We start from the raw sequence: 19,810 nt of genomic DNA, 5'->3' as shown, positions 1-19,810 counted from the left end.
GTTGGTAGTACTCTTCCGACTTGTGGTTTTTTCTATTTGCATCAAAGCAGGTACCGAATTTTCACCTACATCATTTATCATTCGAAGATAATATTCACTGCTTTTTGTGCTTAAGAAGTTGTGTAAATACCAAATTGCTAGAACAATTTTCGTTGCCTTTTCGGGAGATAAATGTATTGTAGTCAGCAGTATTCTGAATCTGGAAGATATAATTCCAAACGCGTTTTCTACAACCCTTCTTGCCCGTGACAGACGATAGTTATATTGTTGTTGATGCTGAGTTAGACCGCTTTGGCTATAGGGTTTCATAAAATGTTCACTTAGTGCAAAAGCGTCATCTGCTACAAAAACAAACGGCAGCTCTTTTTCAAAACTAGACGGTTTTGTGGGGGAAGGTATTTTCAATTTTCCGTCATCATGCATAGCCGAAAATATAGTATTTCCGAAAGCACCACCATCGGAAACTCTTCCGTTTGCTCCAGCTTCCACCATTATAAATTGATATTTTGCATTGACTATGGCCATCAAAACAATACTGTAAGTCTTCTTATAGTTGAAATAGTATGCGCCAGAATGCGGTGGTTTCGTAATGTTTACATGTTTTCCATCGATAGCGCCAAGGCAATTCGGGAAATTCCACAGTTCATAAAATTCAGAAGCTATCGTTTTCCATTCTTCTTCACTTTTCGGCAACTGGAAAGATAACAGTTTTTATTTTTATTTATTATTTTCAGAATGCACCTTGCGCAAAAAAAGACAAAGAAGAATTTGGTAAAAAAGAAAAACAACAGTTGCTTATTAAAGCAGTCAAAGCTTTAGAAGATTCGACGCGGCCCAATGATGATGCAAGTACCTTCAGTTCGACTTGGGAAGTCCTCTTCAGGAAACTTGACCCTAATCAACAATTATTTGCCAATAAAACCATTATGGAGGTGTTGTACCAAGGAGCTTTGGGACGGTTGAACGAAAATTCCCATCAGATGTTCAACGTACCTAACACAAGATGCTCATCAACACATTTTTCTTATAGTGACAACTCGTCAACATGTTTTGATTCAAGAACATTGCAAAGTCGTCCGGAATACTTAATTTCACCGCCGCTTCTGAGTCCAACGCATATTATATCTACTCCTCAACCTCAAGTTCAGCACATCAGACTTCATAGAACAGTTCAGCCACAGCAATATCAAAAAATTTCCAGCGTCAACATACAACCACAGGAAACCATAAATACTCAACAATACGGAAACAACACGGAATATCAGACATTTACGGACTTGTTGAACGACTCTGACTATTCATAAGCAAACTTTTCTTTTTATTTTTGTTATTTTTATTGATTTGGAGAAATATTTTATTTTTGTTTTGTTTTCCATTTTCATGTAATATTCATACATTATATGCTTACTGAAATAAAATCTTTAATATACATACATCATATACTTACTGAAATAAAATCTTTAAGAACTTTAATCAATGCTTCACATGTCTCAATAATTATGTTGCTTAAACTTGCAGTTGAAATATACGACTGGAATTTCAAACTTTCGTAGCTCTCTCCAGTTGCCAAATACCTTAATGTTACAGAGAGACGTTCATCTGGCGAAATTGCGTCTCGCATAACAGTATTTTGTTTTTCAATTTAAGGTGTTACTTTTTCCAAAAGTTCCCTATATACAGAAGGATCCATTCGGAGAAAATTTTTGTAGTCCGCCGGGCTGGACTGTTCAAGTTCCTTTAATAAACTTATATGTGAAAAAACTGGTCTTCTTGATCGCCATTCCTTTACCCAAGTTTTCCTCTGTCTTTTTTGCTTTTTTTGTTCTACTTCGTCTTCTTCTACAATATCAATTACAAGTGCTGCAACTAATGCACGCGCCATGTTGCTTCGTTCACAAATAATAGAGGAATAATGTATGATTGCATGTTCGACCGTTTAAACGAAAACCATTTTTTTTTTGCATCATACCATGCTTGCAAACATGTGTGACCGTGTAAAGGCCGCTTTACGTAGCACTTGTGTTTGACCAAATTAGATGTGCTTTTGTCAAATTTATACACATTTTTACAAGTGTTGCACACTACCGCATCAGTCGTCTCTATGCCGTTTTTAACTACTCTAAAAACTACACGTTTTACTCCTTAACCCTTTCAGCCCCGACATGTTTGACATCGTTTAAAAAGTCAAATACACAAAAACTTCTTTAAAATACACATCTAATAGATCAACTTCATGATCATGATTAACCCTTTTAGCCCCAAAGTTGCTTATAAGCAACTTCTATATATGTTTGACATCGTTTAAAAAGTCCTTTGGGGCTGAAAGGGTTAAATGGAGACTCATTCAATATATGTAATAATTAACATTCACATACATACATATAATCGACAATCACTGTTTTTGCCTGGGGCTCGGACACTATATAACCACAAATATACAAACGACATTCACAAACCTATAAAACAACAGATATTTCTAGTTACAAAATAGATTTGTATATAATATAATGGTAATACATAATTTTATTGCAACAAAAACTTACATTTTCTTGTGCGTTCATTGCACGAGCGTCGTTTTCTGTACAATCCATGTTTATGCACGTCAGAGATAAAGAGATATCCAACTCCTCTCTCACTGGAAGTGAGAGAACAATTGCTAAACGTCAAAACCTCCTGAACTTTGGCAGTTGATCGAGTTCAGGAGGTTTTGACGATTAGCAATTGGAAACGAGCGATGACCAGATTGTAATCTTACCAAAAAAATATGTAAACGGAGGGATTTGTTGCATCGTTCAAGACCACTTATAAAAAATGTTAAACAATGAAAATTACATAAATTTGTGAAATTTAAAGGTATTTGAAGAAATGTTTTTTAATTTGAAGCAACATACTTAGTATTATTTTCAATGGAAAATGCTTAAAAATATTTAATGAATGAGAGCTAACATGCTTAAATCCTTTTATTGGGTATTGAAAGGTCAGAAAACAGTTGTTTTAATATACTTTAAAAAGATTTAAATAGTTTCTCCACATAATAAATAACGGGGGGGTGCGATAAGGCCATGCGAGATAAGACCATCATTTGGTCATCCAAATGAGAGATAAAGCCATATGGTCTAATTTAAATGTGAGATGAAACCATATATTTTTTTGATCAGATAGGACATAAAGCCATATTTTTTATTTGCAAATGAGAGGTAATGCCATATTTTTTCTTTTAAAGTAAATGGAAATAAAGCTATTAAGGCTTTATTGCACTTTTGAAAATGGTTTACAGAAAAACTAAGAAAATTTTCGCCGTTCGCGCGCCGGCCCGCCCCGGGACGCGGCGGGACGCGAAGGAGAGTAATCACAGAACCGCCAAACCATCCTGATATATATACTTACATTTTTTCTTTTCAATATATCGAATAAATTAGCAAATGTTAAGCAACCATGTTTTATTACTCTATTAGCAATTTTGCAGTTCTTTAACTGGAAAAAAAGACAACAAAAAAATTTTATTCTTTAACAAAAAAAAAAAAACAAAAAAGTTATATTATCTATGTTAACAAAAATTGGTTGAGCATCTATAATAATCGCTCTGCAAATTGGACATAATGTTTTTATGCCTAACGAATCATTTCTATTTTTCATAAGATTATAACAATCTTGACAAACTTTGTAATGTTTGCACGGGTTGAAAGGTTGTTTTTCATGATCATGGACTGAATTTGAGTTTTTCATTTTGCGACAATGAAACAGGAGGTTGTTGAAATCAACTGCAACACCAACTTTACAGTTCTTATTGTAACAATAATAGTATTTAATATTTCTACTTGTATATTTATATTTATAGATTTGTTCTTCCTTTTCAATATACAAAAGTTTACTATTTTTTCTAAACCCTGGTATAATGGTGTACTCAAAAACTGTGTTCACATTTTCCATTTTGTTAAGAATTTCGCGAAATTGAAAACACGTGCACGGCAATAAAAATATGACATTAAATAATAACGTCATTGTCAAATGCACTTTTTATCAACACAGGGTGACTTCTAATAAAACAATACATTGCCAATTGCACTTCTTGTCAAAACAGGGTGAGGATTTCCCATTTTTGTTATCTTGTAAAAGGGTAACACTTTACTAATCTTTCATAAATAGCAAAATATAAAAAACGTTAAAAAAAATCAAATATGATTTTTCTTTAAAATGCATTTGAGATATAAAGCCATATTGAATTATGTGCTATTGTGAGATAAGGCCATGATGGCTTTATCTCAAATTCGAAAGCGAGATAAAGCCATATCGTTTTTTTCAAAATAATATGGCTTAATCTCCCATTCAGATGTGAGTTTATGCCATCATGACCTTAACTCACATGGCCTTATCGCACCCCCCCATAAATAACCACTATATAGTAATTTTTATTCGTACTAAATGTTGGGTGTTGGGTTGATAAATGCCCAAAAATTATTATTTTGTTCAATTTGGCCATAAAGGACAATGTTATAAAAAACGCTAGTTTTGAAGCGCTCTCACACTGGAATAAGTTGGACATCCCTTCCTGGTATTTACATTGTGACAAAGAAGCACCCGGAAATCGTTAATAAATTCCCGGATAAATGATATTTAAACAAAATGTATTTTGCTACGTTGGTAGGACTGTCCTTAATTACCAAAATGCCAAATATGAGCGTCATCTGCCAAACAAGTTTGATTTAAATCAGTACTCCTCTGTGCATTCCGTTTTTTACAACGGATAAAAGAAAAAGAATTTGTCTAAAATTTTGTATTTCTAACCAAATTTCGTGTGCGGAATCGTTAGGAATAGGGGAAAAGGCTTAATATTATTCAGTTCTATCAAAAACACTAGCCTACGAGTGGCACATAGCTTTCAAAGACGGTCGAGAGATTGCTGAAGTCATGCCATTTCTGGACGACCTTCGACCTTTTCGAGTCCGTTCGAACGATTTTAGTGGATATTTTGGGTATGAAACGCGTTCTTTTGATTGTTTTTCAAAAAGAAACTCGCAAATAATTCTTTTTGAACATGCCTGATCGTGCGTATTCCGATCACAAATGCATAAAGAACATTATAGCTGTCGATGAGACATGGGTTTATGAGTTTGACATGCAAACAAGTCAACAACCATCGAAATGGAGGGAAAAAACGAGCCGAAACTAAAAAAAAACACCCAAGGCCGCTCAAAAATCAAGGTGGTGATCATTGTCTTTTACCATATTGGTGATTTGGTGCTCGTGAATTTGTTCCGGAGGGACAGGCGGCCAATATGAAGTTCTATTTGGACGTATTGAGGCGTTTCCGTGAGAACATCTGACGAGAACAGCAGGAATTGTAAAATAATAATTCATGGATTTTACCCGATGATAATGCACCATCGCATCGAGCCACGATTGTAACCGAATTTAAAGCCAAAAACGCAATGAATACCATCGATCAACCACCGTATTCACCAGATGATTTTTTCTCGTTCCCTTAAGTGAAATTGCGCTCCGTGGAACCCGTTTTTAGTCGATCGTAAAGATACAATATAATAAAATTCACTGAAGTAGCTGGAGGCCATCCCAAAAAGTGCTTATGACAAGTTTTTAGAAAAATCGAAAAATCGTTTGCATAAGTGTATTACTTTAAAGAAGACAATATAAATATTGATGAATAATTAAATATTTTGCGTTTTATTACAATTTCTAGACACAATGTAAGTAAATAAATGATCAGCATGATGAGCTGAGCCGATTTAGCCATGTGCATCTGTTTGTCTGCTTAGTTCTTGAGTAATGCATCTGAATGCAATTTTGGAAATATTCCTTTTCTCCAAGATTTTGTCGGAAACGCCATTTTCGATATCGGATATCGCATCCACTATAGCATATAGCTGCCATTCAAACTTAACGATCAAATACATATCCTTCTATGGAAAACTTTTTGATTAAGCGAAATATCTTCACGAAATTTGGCGTGTATTTGCATATGGCGGACATAAGCACCTGTAAATTTTATAATGTAGCTTTTGTTCGCCCAAATTTAATGCTTTTTCTTTTTTACTTCCCTTTATTTTAATAATAAAAATTTATAATAGGATATATTAATTTTTACGGTTAGATTAAAAACGTGATTTTAACAACCTTAATCGCATAATTTTCCAAAAATTTGCAATTGGATGCCTACAATCTGTGAAAGGTTTCTCTTTCATCGTGATTTAAAAAACCATACATACATAATTTTTTTTTATTTCTAATGCTATTCAATAAAATCGAAATATATTTTTGAAATATGTTGAGATGAAAATAAAGAAACGAAATATATATTAAAAAGAAGCACGCTCAAGGCGAGGAAAGTTTTATGTATACCAGCTATAAAAGTATAGTTCACATTTGTCTTACGTTTACGCTCTCACTTCAAGTGAGCATCCCGATCGTTGGGCAAATTGCTTAAATTTATATTTGGTCAACTATTCTCCCTCTCCAACAGCGTTACTTATTTTTTTAAATAATATTTTTGATTAAGATTATTGATAATATGAATTTTATTTACAAGCTTTTGAAATTTTAAATAAAAAATTCTCCCTAGAATAAATGCATAAACAAACCACAAAGCGTAAATATAACAATAGCTATTGAGTTGTAATAAGTGGATTTTGCTATGATATTTAATATGAAAACATGCATATTTTTGTTGTAACTGTACTAATACAATAAAATATCATGTACAAGAAACTCCCAAAAATACTATAAATGTAAGCAATTATTAACCGACTTCGCTAAAAATCACACAAAAAATTTAAACAATCCCCACCGATTAAAACCTCCAAATGTCATTTGCATAATTGAGTCAGTGAGTGTATATTTACAATATTTGTACATATGTAAAACTTTAAATACACTTTTAACACATGTACTGTTTTATACAAGCTTTAAGTGAGGAAAGTCAAACTATGCGTATGTCATGCAATATATCTTGTAGTACTACAGTAATGTCCTGGTTAAATATAACAATCAATTTAAGTGCAAAAATACCTTTTTATTCACACTACATAATTATTATTTAAAATTTCATGTGAATTGTCCTTATCGTTGTTTTTACACTAGATAAAAAAAGTCAAATACTTTAACCCTATACGTGCTTTGTTAGTCGATTCGACTAACAATCATCGTGCTTTGCAAACAAGGGCAAGATAACGAAGCCCGCCCAGGGTTAATATTCTGAACTGCTCGGTTTCTCAGATTTTCCACATTGATAACGCAAGCTTGGTGCTGGAAGTTCCACTGAAACCATACTCAAAATTATGTTTTTCATTTTTATTGTATACAATATATACAATTGACTTACTTTTCATATTCAGAAATTTCGAAAAAGTTATTATAGGAGCGCAGGGTGCTTCGACTACATTCTTTTATGACGTAGAGTGAGATACAGGGTGGGCCATCTAACGTTTTAAATTTGAATTGTCTATATTTCGACATTGAAAACGTCAAATACCATTTGGAAAGTGACAGATACTCAGTGAAAGGTCTAAAATTTACGAAATGAGTCGCTATTCACTAGAAGAAAACTGCGAAATATTGGAAACTTTTTTCAGAAGATCTTTTGACCGAGGATGGTCAATTTTACCGAAAAATCATCTTTTCGGACAAGGCTCATTTCCACCTCGATGGTTACGTTAATAAGCAGAATTGTCGCATTTGGGGCAAAGAAAACTCGCACGTAATCGTCGAGAAGCCAATGCACCCAGCACGAATCACTGTATGGTTCGGATTTTGGTCTGGTGGAATCATTGGCCCATTTTTCTTCGAAAATGAAGAAGGAACCGCCGTAACCATCAATGGTGAGCGATACCGTGCAATGTTAACCGAATTTTTCTTCAAGCACATTGAAGAGGAAAACTTGGACAACATTTGGTTCCAGCAGGACGGCGCTACGTGCCATACAGCAAAGGCTACACTCAATCTTTTACGCCCTATCTTCAAAAATTGCATAATCAGCAAAAGAGGTGATGTGAATTGGCCTCCCAGAAGCTGCGATTTAACTCCGTTGGACTATTGGGCAGTTGTTAAAGATAAATGTTACGCCAACCATCCAGAAACAATTCAAGATCTAAAGTACGAGATCAATCTGTTGTAGCTGCCATAAGGCCTGAAATCATCGAGAAAGTACTCCAAAATTGGGTGGATCGGATAAGCTACTGTAAACTCAGCCGTGGTGGTCATTTGTCCGAAACTGTTTTCCACTAATAAATTCCATAAAACAACCTTTTAAATAAATTTTAGACCTTTGAAAAATATCAAGCCGTTTTTTTATTGACTTTTTAAATTTAAAATTTTATATGGCCCACCCGTTAGTATCGTTAAAGAAATATGTATCATTTTAAATATTTTGAAGAACTTTCCAATAACATTATTGACGAGCATCTTACAGCAATATCAAGACATATAATTTTAAAATTTTGTAGTTTCTAAAACAAACGGCGTTTTTTCGCGCTGCAAGATATATTCCGATAAATTTTAATATAATATTTACCGGGTTCCTGTATACTTCCTTTATGTGTATATAGCTTAATATGACATCCTTATATTATACTGCATTTAATGAAAAGAAAAGAGCCGATTGTTAACTTCCAATGGGCAATTTAAATTATTTTTGCTAGTAAATTATTTTATTTTATAAAAGTAAAAACATAGCATTATTAAATAGGGTTTTGACTTGACTTGTGTGTTTGAGTTGATCTAGTGTCAATCGAAGTTACTTGTGGGGCCCTAATCCTTTGAAATTTATCTAAAAATAACTGAGCAAAAACATTTTTTATAATACATAGTTTAGTGCTTAATAGAAGCATTTTTTTGTTTTAATTAACAAATTTTCCGTCCCAAAAAATCCACATTTTCGGGAAAAACAGCAGTTAATTGTTTGTAAAATTTTAAGAAAAATTAAAAAAAAAATGAAGCACTAGTTTTTCATATTTTCAAAAAGCTGTATAAGTTTCATTGAAATCTACCGAGCTAGTTTCAAGCGACCAGATTAAAAAATATAGTTTTGAGGGAAACGCATTTGAAAAGTATTTTCCGGATTTACTTTAGTAAATATTTAAGATATACGCATTATACTTTAAGAAAATGAAAAAACTAAATTTTTTGAATATTATGATTTCGTTTGATCATATGAGTGTGTCACTTACAATATAAGAAAATCCACCGTGAAGTGACCACTTTTTGTAGGGTTTTGTACTGATGGGGAAAAAGACAGGTGCTGGCTGCTTTGTGACACACGACGTTGCTATTTCTTACTATTTCTTACTATTTAATTAGTAATTAGAGTTTTCTTTTCTAATAACATTTTTTACTTTATATAAAAATATTTCAGTATACTGATTAGTAGGGTTCTATAACTGTATTTAAAAAATGTTGACGATATTAAATTGGGAAGCTCTTAAAGTTGAATGATCTTAAATGATACAATGTATACGAGTTTGACAATTAAGTAATGAGACTGATTTTATTGCCACGCTTGTGGTAAACCTGTGACCTTGAAATTCCCTTTGATGTAAGTACCATCGCTATAGCTTGTTTAGTTCGCCTGCTGCGTCAAGTTGAGTAGACGTGTGTTTGTAGTGCTCGTTATGCAATTGGAAAAACGAAATCAAGAGCAACGCGTCGCGATAAAATTTTGCGCCAGATTGGGCGAAACAGCTTCGGAAACGTACGCTAAAATTGTAAGAGTGTATGGTGATAGTCGTGCCAAAGCTCACAATGGTTGTCTTCGCGTGCCCCCCGCCGGAAAAAAGCTCGCATGAGCAAGTCGAAGGTGAAAACGATGATTATTGATAGCCGTGGAATCGTCCACAAAGAATTCGTTCCACCGGGGAAAACTGCGAATCAAGTCTACTATTGCCAAGTACTCGAAAGATTGCGAAAACGAGTCAACAGGGTGCGCCCAGACATCGCTCGTAACTAGATCCTTCATCACGACAACGCGCCGTGCCACACCGCCCTCAGCGTGTCCTAGTATTTGGCCTCTAAAGGGATCGCCGTGTTGCAACAGCCACCTTATTCTTCCGACATGTCACCCTGTGACTTTTTTGTTTCCTAAAATAAAATCGGTGGTCAAAGGAACCCATTTTGAGTCGATTACGGACATCCAGGCGGCCGTGACGAGGTACTCGCGGACATCCCAGTCGAAGCGTTCCGGAAATGTTACGAAGCATGGAAAACGCGCTGGAATCGCTGTACGTATACGGTTTTTATGGAATCAGCCTAATTACTTAATTGTCATACTTCGTACGTTATGGATACTAAATAGTTTTTACTTCAGATTCTTATTCAAGTAGGCAACTCTTAAACTATTTGAAATAGGAAATAAAAAATATATTAATGTTCTCTTTTTCCACTATCCCTGCAGAGAAGCTAGTTGTTGTTTTCGACACACACACATATATCCTTTTCTGGAACTGTGTATGGCTGTTGTTAGAGAAGATATACTTATAGTTATAATGACAGTTTCACGGGCAATATAGATTAATGGAATTTTTAATGGTATTCTTTTAATATTTTTTTAATTTTACAACGTTTTGAAATTCTTAAATTAAAAACATGTGTTGAACTCTAACTTTATACAAAACATTATAAATTATTCAGAAGTAATAGAAACATATTGGAAAAAATTTGGTGTGTAGATATGTATGTATGTAATAATAATTCGAGCAGACCTAATACCAAAAGCGGAGGATTTTGATGAAATCACAAGACATAATACTAGAAAGAAATGCACTTTCTTACTTTTACAATGGTTCAGGTACGAGTATATACGCCATCCTAAGGCTATCTTATGTCAACCCAACAAGGTGGGGCAGTAGGACTTGCCCTCCCTATTACAGAAGTGCTGGAAAGAGGCTACCTATCCCCGGATACTTATATTTCGATAAGAAGCCAGAGATCACTCGATTGAGTTTCTAGCGACTGCCACCTTATGACCAAAAATTATTTAAATCCAATAAAAGCTGTTCAAGTCCCTAGGTACCGAATATTTACACACCGGTATCTATAGTTAACTTTTAATTGAAAATGGCAGTCAATGGTTGATATATACAACTGAAATTAAGATATAATCCTTCTCTTGAAATAGTATATTTGTATGTTTAGTATAAAGGTTTTCCAACTTCCGGATGGCTTTATACTGCATATATTGGCCAATATATGAGCTTTATGGTCCTTCCTACGGAGTACAGCGTCGAATACTTTCAGAGCTGGAGTTTTTTCGCCCATTCCGACAACATGACCTAGTCAGCGTAGCCACTGTCACTTAATTCACTGAACTATGTCAATGTCGTCATATCGTCATATATCTCTATCCCATCGTGGCCAGCCTGCAAAGGACCAAAAATCTTACGCAGAACTTTTCTCTCGAAAACTCGCAACGTCGACTCATCAGTTGTTGTCATCGTCCAAGCCTCTGCACCATATAGCAGGACGGGAATTATGAGTGACTTATAGAGTTTGGTTTTTGTTCGTCGAGAGAGAACTTTGTTTCTCAATTGCCTACTCAGTCCGAAGTAGGACCTGTTGGAAAGAGTCATCCTGTGTTGGATTTCCAGGCTGACATTGTTGGCTGTGTTTGCACTGGTTCCAAGATAGACGAAATTATCTACAACTGAGAGCCAAGTCGCGAGTGCGACGACTGTTTGTTTGATGACAGGAGCTATTTCGTCTTGCCCTCGTTCACTGCCAGATCCATTTGCTTTGCTTCCTTTTCCAGTCTGGAGAAAGCAGAACTAACGGCGCGGGTTTTGAGGCCGATTATATCAATATCAGCAGCGGACGCCAGCAGCTGTGTACTCTTTTAGAAGATGGTACCTTCTCTATTTAGTTCTGCAGGTCGAACTCCAGAGGCAGGTTGAAGAAGTCGCACGATTGGGAATCGCCTTATCTGAAACCTCCTTTGGTAACGAACGGCTTCGGAGAGGTCCTTCCCGATTCTGATGGAGCTTTGGTGTTGCTCAACGTCAGCTTACAGAGGACGTATTAGTTTTGCGGAGATACCAAATTCAGACATCGCGGCATAAGGCAGTTTTGAAATCGACGAAGATGTTGTGCTTGTCGATTCTCTTTTTACGGGTATTTTCCAAGATTTGGAGCATCGTAAATATCTGGTCGGTTGTGGATTTTCCAGGCCTAAAGCTATAGTGATAAGGTCCAATCAGTCTGTTGACGGTGGGCTTTAATCTTTCACACGATACGCTCGATAGAACCTTATAGGCGATGTTGAGGAGGCTAATCCTACGGTAGTTGGCTCAGATTGTGGGGTCTCCCTTTTTGTGGATTGGGCATAGCGCACTTAAATTCCAATCGTTTGGCATGCTTTCGTCCGACCATATTTTATAAAGAAGCTGATGCATGCTCCTTATCAGTTCCTCGCCGCCGTGTTTGAATAGCTCGGCCGGAATCCTGGAATCTCGTACTACAGATAACCATATTTCGGGCCCCGGCGAAGTCGATAATCCTCATTCCATTTGGGGCTGTTTCGTTATGGAGGCTGAATTTACTGACCGTAATGTCAAAGATACCTTCTTTGCCCACCCTGACGTTTAAGTCGGCAAACACGATTTTTATATCGTGTCGCGGACAGCTCTCATAGTTGCGCTCCATTCTCTCATAAAAGACATCTTTGGTCACATCGTCCATCTCTTCCGTCAGGGCGTCACAAGAACCTACTCGTTTTAGTCCTTGTCAATTCTTGGACGGCGGCGATGTCAGCCTTCACGAGGACATCAACCAGCTGGGCAGCAGCACCTTCCCAATTAAGGGACCGGACATTCCAGGTGCATGCCTTTAAATCGTAATCCTTATTTCGTTTGCCATGGTCGTCATCAAAAGGGGGGTCTCTCATCCGAGGCTGGTTATTACTATTCACTGGGGATGTTTTTTACGTGGCGGCTCCCCAACTCAGCGCACAACCCTATGTAGGGGATATTTCGCCTTTCCACTTTAGCTCGTCTTCAAACGGATGTCCTTAGGCTTCCCAGAGGATACTTAGTCAAAGACCGGAAGTCGTGAGCTGCTTGAGTCATATGTAAGAGGATCGTTTCTGGCCACTCCCAAGTGAATGGATAAGAGAACTTTCCTCACTTGCGTGAACTTCTACACATGACTCCATACCCTTTATCTCGACCGTTAATTTACGGCATAGAAAATACCGGGTTAGAGTAGAGCATTGTTTTGGGCTTCTGAAAGATGGATTTGAAAACCTTAAGCAGCTAAGGTTGCGTCTGTTTAACAAAAAAAAAAAACATAAATTAAGCTGCAATTGGTTTCTTGCCTATTGTTTTCTCCTGTACATACTAATTAATAATGGTTCTACTTCGTTCGATGTCGGTTTATATCCGTCAACCACTATGGAAGATTCTATTGAACCTGATGACCATATACCCAACAATGTTGGAGAAATTAAAAGACAAGCTACATACGCATTAATGTTTTCTCAAATGTTTTTTAATTCATTTGTCAGTTTTTAAATTTCATATATTATATATAATACATAAATATATAAAATTAATTTATACAAAATAAATGGTTATTTTAATTTAAGTATTTAATTCAAACTAAGCATGAAAAAGATTACGCTTTGAGTGATAGAAGACACCAAGCTGAAATTAAAAAAGAGTAATTTGAATTAAAAATTTTAAAATGCAAAATAAATAAAGTACTAAGATAAATTAGTTACTGTTGAGAGGAATACTTATATTTCACCTCCATTTCGAACTTTTGTAAGCATGCCTTTTTCTCTATTTGAAGTTTTTTCAATCTTTTGTCTTTTTCCAATTCTGAAACTCTTAAACCCAGCTCACGGTTATTGAATTCTATTTCAGGTTTATCTCTTTCAATTTCTGCTTGCTATCTTCTTTCAGTCAAAGCGTGAGCTTTTTCATGCTTCTCTTTTTCCCACTCAATTTTGATTTTGAACATTTCTTTACTCTTGACCTGAAAAGCAACACGATTTGCAGCAGATGACTTTGAGACATGTCTTTTCATTTTTCCCTCGAAATCTTTGACTTTTTCAGGAACAATTATTTCACTTACATTGCCTTGTGGCAGATTTTCATTGTTGGCAGTATCAATTGGAGACGCAATTTCTTCGCCGACATCAGAAAAAGTGACTTCAAGTATTTTGCTGGTCGCGCTTTTGTTCATAAAGACGTGCTACCACTATCAATCACTTCAAACAGCAATCCACTTGTGGGGTTTGATCCAAAAATATATTTAGGTTGATTAAATTGTGGGCACACCTGCAGCACTTTGCCTGGAAACTAAACATTAGATAAAATTTCGTCGCATTCATTTCGCTTACCTTCAACACTCGACGTCCCAGCATTGGACTCGAAAAAGCCTGCTCCAGTTGACATGCGCCAATCACTTGCTTTTTTAAACGAAGCTTTTAGGTGCCGCACTTCTCAACAAATAAGAATAAATTTTTTACAAAATACTTGAGCCTTTGATGCCTATTAAAATAAAAATTATTCTTAAATAAATTGATAAATAAGTGCTCACAGCAAAAGTTTCATTTACCTCTACTTCTGGAGCTTCCGGCTCATTATTACATTATCCTGCAATAAATCGTTTATATTTGGATTTCTTTTTATTTAGCTTTTCTCTTTTTAGCCTTTCTTTATTTAAACCAATTTTTTCTATTTCTTCTTTTTTTTAACAATGTTTTTATTTTTGACAACAGCTGATAATTTGCAAACCAGTATTGCACATAATACAATTGCGTTTAAGTTGAGTTATACCGACCGGTTAAAAAATTTTATTTTGTTAATGTTCTCAAGTTTTTTCAATTAAAATAATATTTAATACTTTTTTTATAAACGCACTTCAATTACTGTACTTGGCACTCGAAGTGTAACCAATGAAAAACCATAAATTCGGGTTGGAAAATTATTTTTATTTATTTTACAGTACAAAATGTGTGAAAATAATCATAAATTCAGGACCAATTCACTTTTGCTCGATATGACCACCTTTTGCATTAACTATGGCCTTGAGACGGTCAAAAAACGAATCGCAAGCTGCCCGAATGTGACTTGCCGGTATTTTGGCCCACTCACGAACAATGGCTTTCTTCAGCATCTCGAGACTGGTGTATTTTTTATTTCGGACCTTTCTCTCCAAATTGAATAATCCATTGGATTCGCATATGGTGAAGTCGAGAGTCAGTGTATGATTGTAATTAAGTTCGGAACGTTGTTTTTCAGCCATTCTTGGCTCACTCGCGCTTTGTGAGACGGTGCTGAGTCTTGTTGAAACGTCCATGGTTTGCGACCCAAACGTTTGCTTGCCCGCGGCTTCAAAGCAGCCTCCAGAATACTTCCCGATAATATGTCGCATTTACTTTAACGCCAGGCTCGATGAAAACAATTAGAGAGCGCACATCTGCGGTGACAGCGGCCCAAACCATTATTTGTTGCGGGTGCTGCCTCTTGATGGCCAACCGATGACTTAGATAAAGAAATTGAATTTAGTTTGAAAAAATAAATAAACAACTGAGTTTTCTGTAAGATTTTATATATTTATTGATTGTTTGTATTGTTTAACAGTTCAAAGATTGTTCGTCGCCTTATTTTTCATTCACTGATAGTAGCAAAGTAATAACTCGTTAATTCGTGCTCACATTCTTCAAGTTGGTAATCATCTTGCTGCCGTTTAAGGTTCTGTGGCAATCCGCAACAGGAAATTCACTTGTTTATTCTTCTCATTCCATTTTAATTTTTGATTTGGAGACATAAGTCTTTCAGACTCTCAAATCTTTTTTTCTGCAATCCAAAAGAGAGTTCAATTTTATTTCTATATCAACTGAATATTTTGTTAAAAATATTTTGTTGGTGTTAAATGAGACGCGTTGGGTTCGGTTATAAAATAGTACTCAGCTCTGGTTGCCCAGACCTCCTTTATATATAAAATTTCTTATCCTAATTCGTGTATGCACCACATGCGGAGTACATACACCAATCTTAATACTAATCTACTGTACATACCGAAGTATGTACACATATCTTAAACATAAGTGTTCTCAACGGCATACACAACTATTTCTTATCTACTATTAGTTTAGGATCTTTTGCGATCCTTTACACTGCATACATTTATATGAGGCACGTATGCATTTATATGCAATACGTATGCACTCAACAATTAACAAACAAACATATTTACTTAAGATATGCATTTAGGCAATTGAATACAAATGTGCATGTGCACTTGAAAACAACCCTTTACCATGTAACATAAACAGTACCCGAAATGGGTATTTGTACATATTTATATTTGTGACTGTATTTTTATGTGTTAGCGATAATGTATATAAATATTTGACATATGAGATCCGTTTCTATACAGATTTATCTCATTTACAATTGTAGCCGTTAAGAACTGTTCAGAAATCTGAACATACTGCCCACGTTGAAGTGTTTACACTTCAAAATAAGTATTTATAAATCTTGGGCATGTTAACACTCCAGTGCTCGCGCCCCTTTTTGTGGCGTTAGTAGTCGCGCGTACTACATGTGTAGAACATTTTAGACATAAGGGTTTGAAACGAAATATTTGTAAATAAAAAAATTTGTTTTAATAATAATAAGTAACAGTTTATTATAAAACCATATCAACCAAAAAATATTCATTTTAAACATATTAGGAACTTAAAATCAGACTTCTTGCGAATAGTTATTCGTAAAACGTAAAAGTATATACACAAGTGGTCTACTATTGTAGTACGCGTGACTACTGGAGTGTTAATTACATTTTTAATCACAAGATTGGCGGATCGAACTCGTTATAATTTTTCTAATATAAACTATTTTTATTGTATACATTTTACAATTTTAATATAATTTTCATTTGCTAATATTAATAATTCATTTTGTAAGATATACCGTCGTAGCGGAAATGAGTGCCTTAGTGCCTTGCTGAATTACAGATGCGTTGTAGGACTAGTTTACGACGACTTCACAGCAATTAATAGGATTAGGTTGTCAGTATTTATGCCTTAATGCATCATGTGATCCCATTCTAAGTCCAAGTGTTTCGAATTTAATCACGGTACTTTTCAGGTCGTATGCTTAATTTCTCCAAGTGTAAACTGGTGATCTTTTCACGAAGTATTTTCAGTAACAGATAGAAATCTACGTTGTATTTGTCAGCCTTGATCTCTGATGGTTTGAACATCTCAAGCTGGGATGACCGTGCGCGAAGCCCAAATTTACCAGACGTCCTTAGATACACAAAATAATATGATGACCATTGGATAGTGTATAACGATCGACTTGGGTTTTGATAATAATTGTCTCTTTGACGTTGCATTAAAAAATGCGACGTCGATTTCACAATCGAAATTACCAATATTACAAACGATCGCATCGTTGGGCATGTGTTCAAAATGTGCGCGAGTAATAATGTCCTTGCAAACAGTTGTTGTTACGAAGATGATAGCTTCTTTGTATGCTTGCTTCATGGTGGTTACTTCATAGCCGCTTGGGTGGCAATGATATAATCGATTTCGATGACAACAATGATTCCGCCGAAACTACGCAGAGCTTATGCACAACTTTTGCCAATATCACATAACCAGTAACACAACACACTTTGCCAGCAATAATCACATCGGTGATCCATTTAATACCATCAATTAGCGACTCGCGACAACCATACAGATTATAGAATTTACTCTTGGCCACCGAGTCGTTGACGTTGATGGTTGGCACACCGAGCCGTCTCTGCTTCACTATTTCATATAAATTGTGTACACCGGTTGTAGTTTCTTCGCTCAAACTCTTGAAGCCCTTCGGGTTCGTGGGAACTTTTCATGCACTAAGTTGGTCAAATTACCACAATTAAGTTCAAGAGCTGACCATCTGAGAACAGTAAGGTCTGTTCAATGCACCATAAGTATTCTTCATTCATCAAGGCAAACAAGGAGTAGTAAAATGATCCTTTGAAGGGTGACAATGACCCAATCTTCCTCCATCCTCCTCCCCGTGAACGCGATGATGTCGTGCAGCTGCTAAATCATTGAGTTCACTTGTTGAGTATTTTAAATATTTCTGTGGACTTGAAATTTGCTGCCTTTCAACCGAATATTGAACTATATCGATGTGAATAATTCTATCCCACGCTGTCCAAGTACCCCCAACAGGCCTCCAGAAATATTTTTTTAAATATATTTATTATATCTAAACATTTAAAACATAGTACAACTAACGGGTGATTTTTTTGAGGTTAGGATTTTCATGCATTAGTATTTGACAGATCACGTGGGATTTCAGACATGGTGTCAAAGAGAAAGATGCTCAGTATGCTTTGACATTTCATCATGAATAGACTTACTAACGAGCAACGCTTGCAAATCATTGAATTTTATTACCAAAATCAGTGTTCGGTTCGAAATGTGTTTTATCGACAAATTTTGTTCAGCGATGAGGCTCATTTCTGGTTGAATGGCTACGTAAATAAGCAAAATTGCCGCATTTGGGGTGAAGAGCAACCAGAAGCCGTTCAAGAACTGCCCATGCATCCCGAAAAACGCACTGTTTGGTGTGGTTTGTACGATGGTGGAATCATTGGACCGTATTTTTTCAAAGATGCTGTTGGACGCAACGTTACGGTGAATGGCGATCGCTATCGTTCGATGCTAACAAACTTTTTGTTGCCAAAAATGGAAGAACTGAACTTGGTTGACATGTGGTTTCAACAAGATGGCGCTACATGCCACACAGCTCGCGATTCTATGGCCATTTTGAGGGAAAACTTCGGACAACAATTCATCTCAAGAAATGGACCCGTAAGTTGGCCACCAAGATCATGCGATTTAACGCCTTTAGACTATTTTTTGTGGGGCTACGTCAAGTGTAAAGTCTACAGAAATAAGCCAGCAACTATTCCAGCTTTGGAAGACAACATTTCCGAAGAAATTCGGGCTATTCCGGCCGAAATGCTCGAAAAAGTTGCCCAAAATTGGACTTTCCGAATGGACCACCTAAGACGCAGCCGCGGTCAACATTTAAATGAAATTATCTTCAAAAAGTAAATGTCATGAACCAATCTAACGTTTCAAATAAAGAACCGATGAGATTTTGCAAATTTTATGCGTTTTTTTTTAAAAAAAAGTTATCAAGCTCTTAAAAAATCACCCTATATAAGTAAGTTTAACAAACAAAATAAAAATAAGGTTATTATTTTTCTTCTTTTTTAACTCGAGTCGACCGCATCTCTTTTTATTGATTATTTGCATATTTTTTCTTCAGTAGGAAAAGGGTAAACAATGTGCATCGCTCTTTATGATGTGCCATTGCTTATCCTTACGTCTACATTTGCAATTTTGGGTTAAAATGACGTTTTCAATTCGTCCTTTTTTCCACTGCATTGGTGGAATAATTTGTTCTTTAAAAAACACAAATGTACCACTTTTAATATTTTCCAAAGAAACCTGGCATTTATTTCTTTTTCGTGGTTTATTATTTTTAAATTTTATATCTCGAGAGATTATTCTTCCTATTGTTTGTGAAGAAGAATCTCCTAAGTTTATATTTTCCTTTTCGAATGGAAAAGCTGCAGCAAATTTACTATCTGCATAAAAATTTGAATTATTACGAAAGCATTTCTGCGTTTCTTTTTTGGTTTTATTAACACATCTTTCAAGGGATTCTATTTTCCTATACTTTTTTCGTTGATTATCTAGCTTTTTATCAATAGGGGTATTCTCTTGCTCTTGCAAAACCCGGTGCACGGTGCAAGAATTGCAGATTTACAACGGCACAACAACAAA

At 35.6% G+C, this 19,810-nt stretch overlaps 1 protein-coding gene and 1 pseudogene across 7 annotated transcripts in view; one reads left to right on the top strand and one right to left on the bottom strand.

The window, feature by feature from the left end:
* The window catches only part of LOC105224248 (synaptotagmin-7), a 566,903-nt gene that overhangs the window by 236,971 nt on the left and 310,122 nt on the right, over window positions 1-19,810 (top strand). For 3 of the 7 annotated variants that reach the window (XM_049460412.1, XM_049460408.1, XM_049460397.1), the window contains one exon: window positions 735-1,473. The exons of the other annotated variants lie outside the window; for them this stretch is intronic. Coding sequence is in view for 1 of the 3 variants with exons in the window: in XM_049460397.1 (XP_049316354.1) it covers window positions 735-1,304 (570 nt within the window). In the remaining 2 variants the exon portion in view is untranslated. Of the gene's footprint in view, window positions 1-734; window positions 1,474-19,810 lie in introns of those variants that run through there. 7 annotated transcript variants of the gene reach the window in all.
* Window positions 13,487-18,237, bottom strand: LOC125779413 (adenosylhomocysteinase-like; annotated as a pseudogene).

This window comes from Bactrocera dorsalis, chromosome 6 (genome assembly GCF_023373825.1).
Source record: "Bactrocera dorsalis isolate Fly_Bdor chromosome 6, ASM2337382v1, whole genome shotgun sequence".
Classification (NCBI taxonomy): Eukaryota; Metazoa; Arthropoda; class Insecta; order Diptera; family Tephritidae; genus Bactrocera; species Bactrocera dorsalis.
The sequence above is the reverse complement of the archived record's forward strand: the minus strand, read 5'-3'. Positions and strand labels throughout refer to the sequence as shown.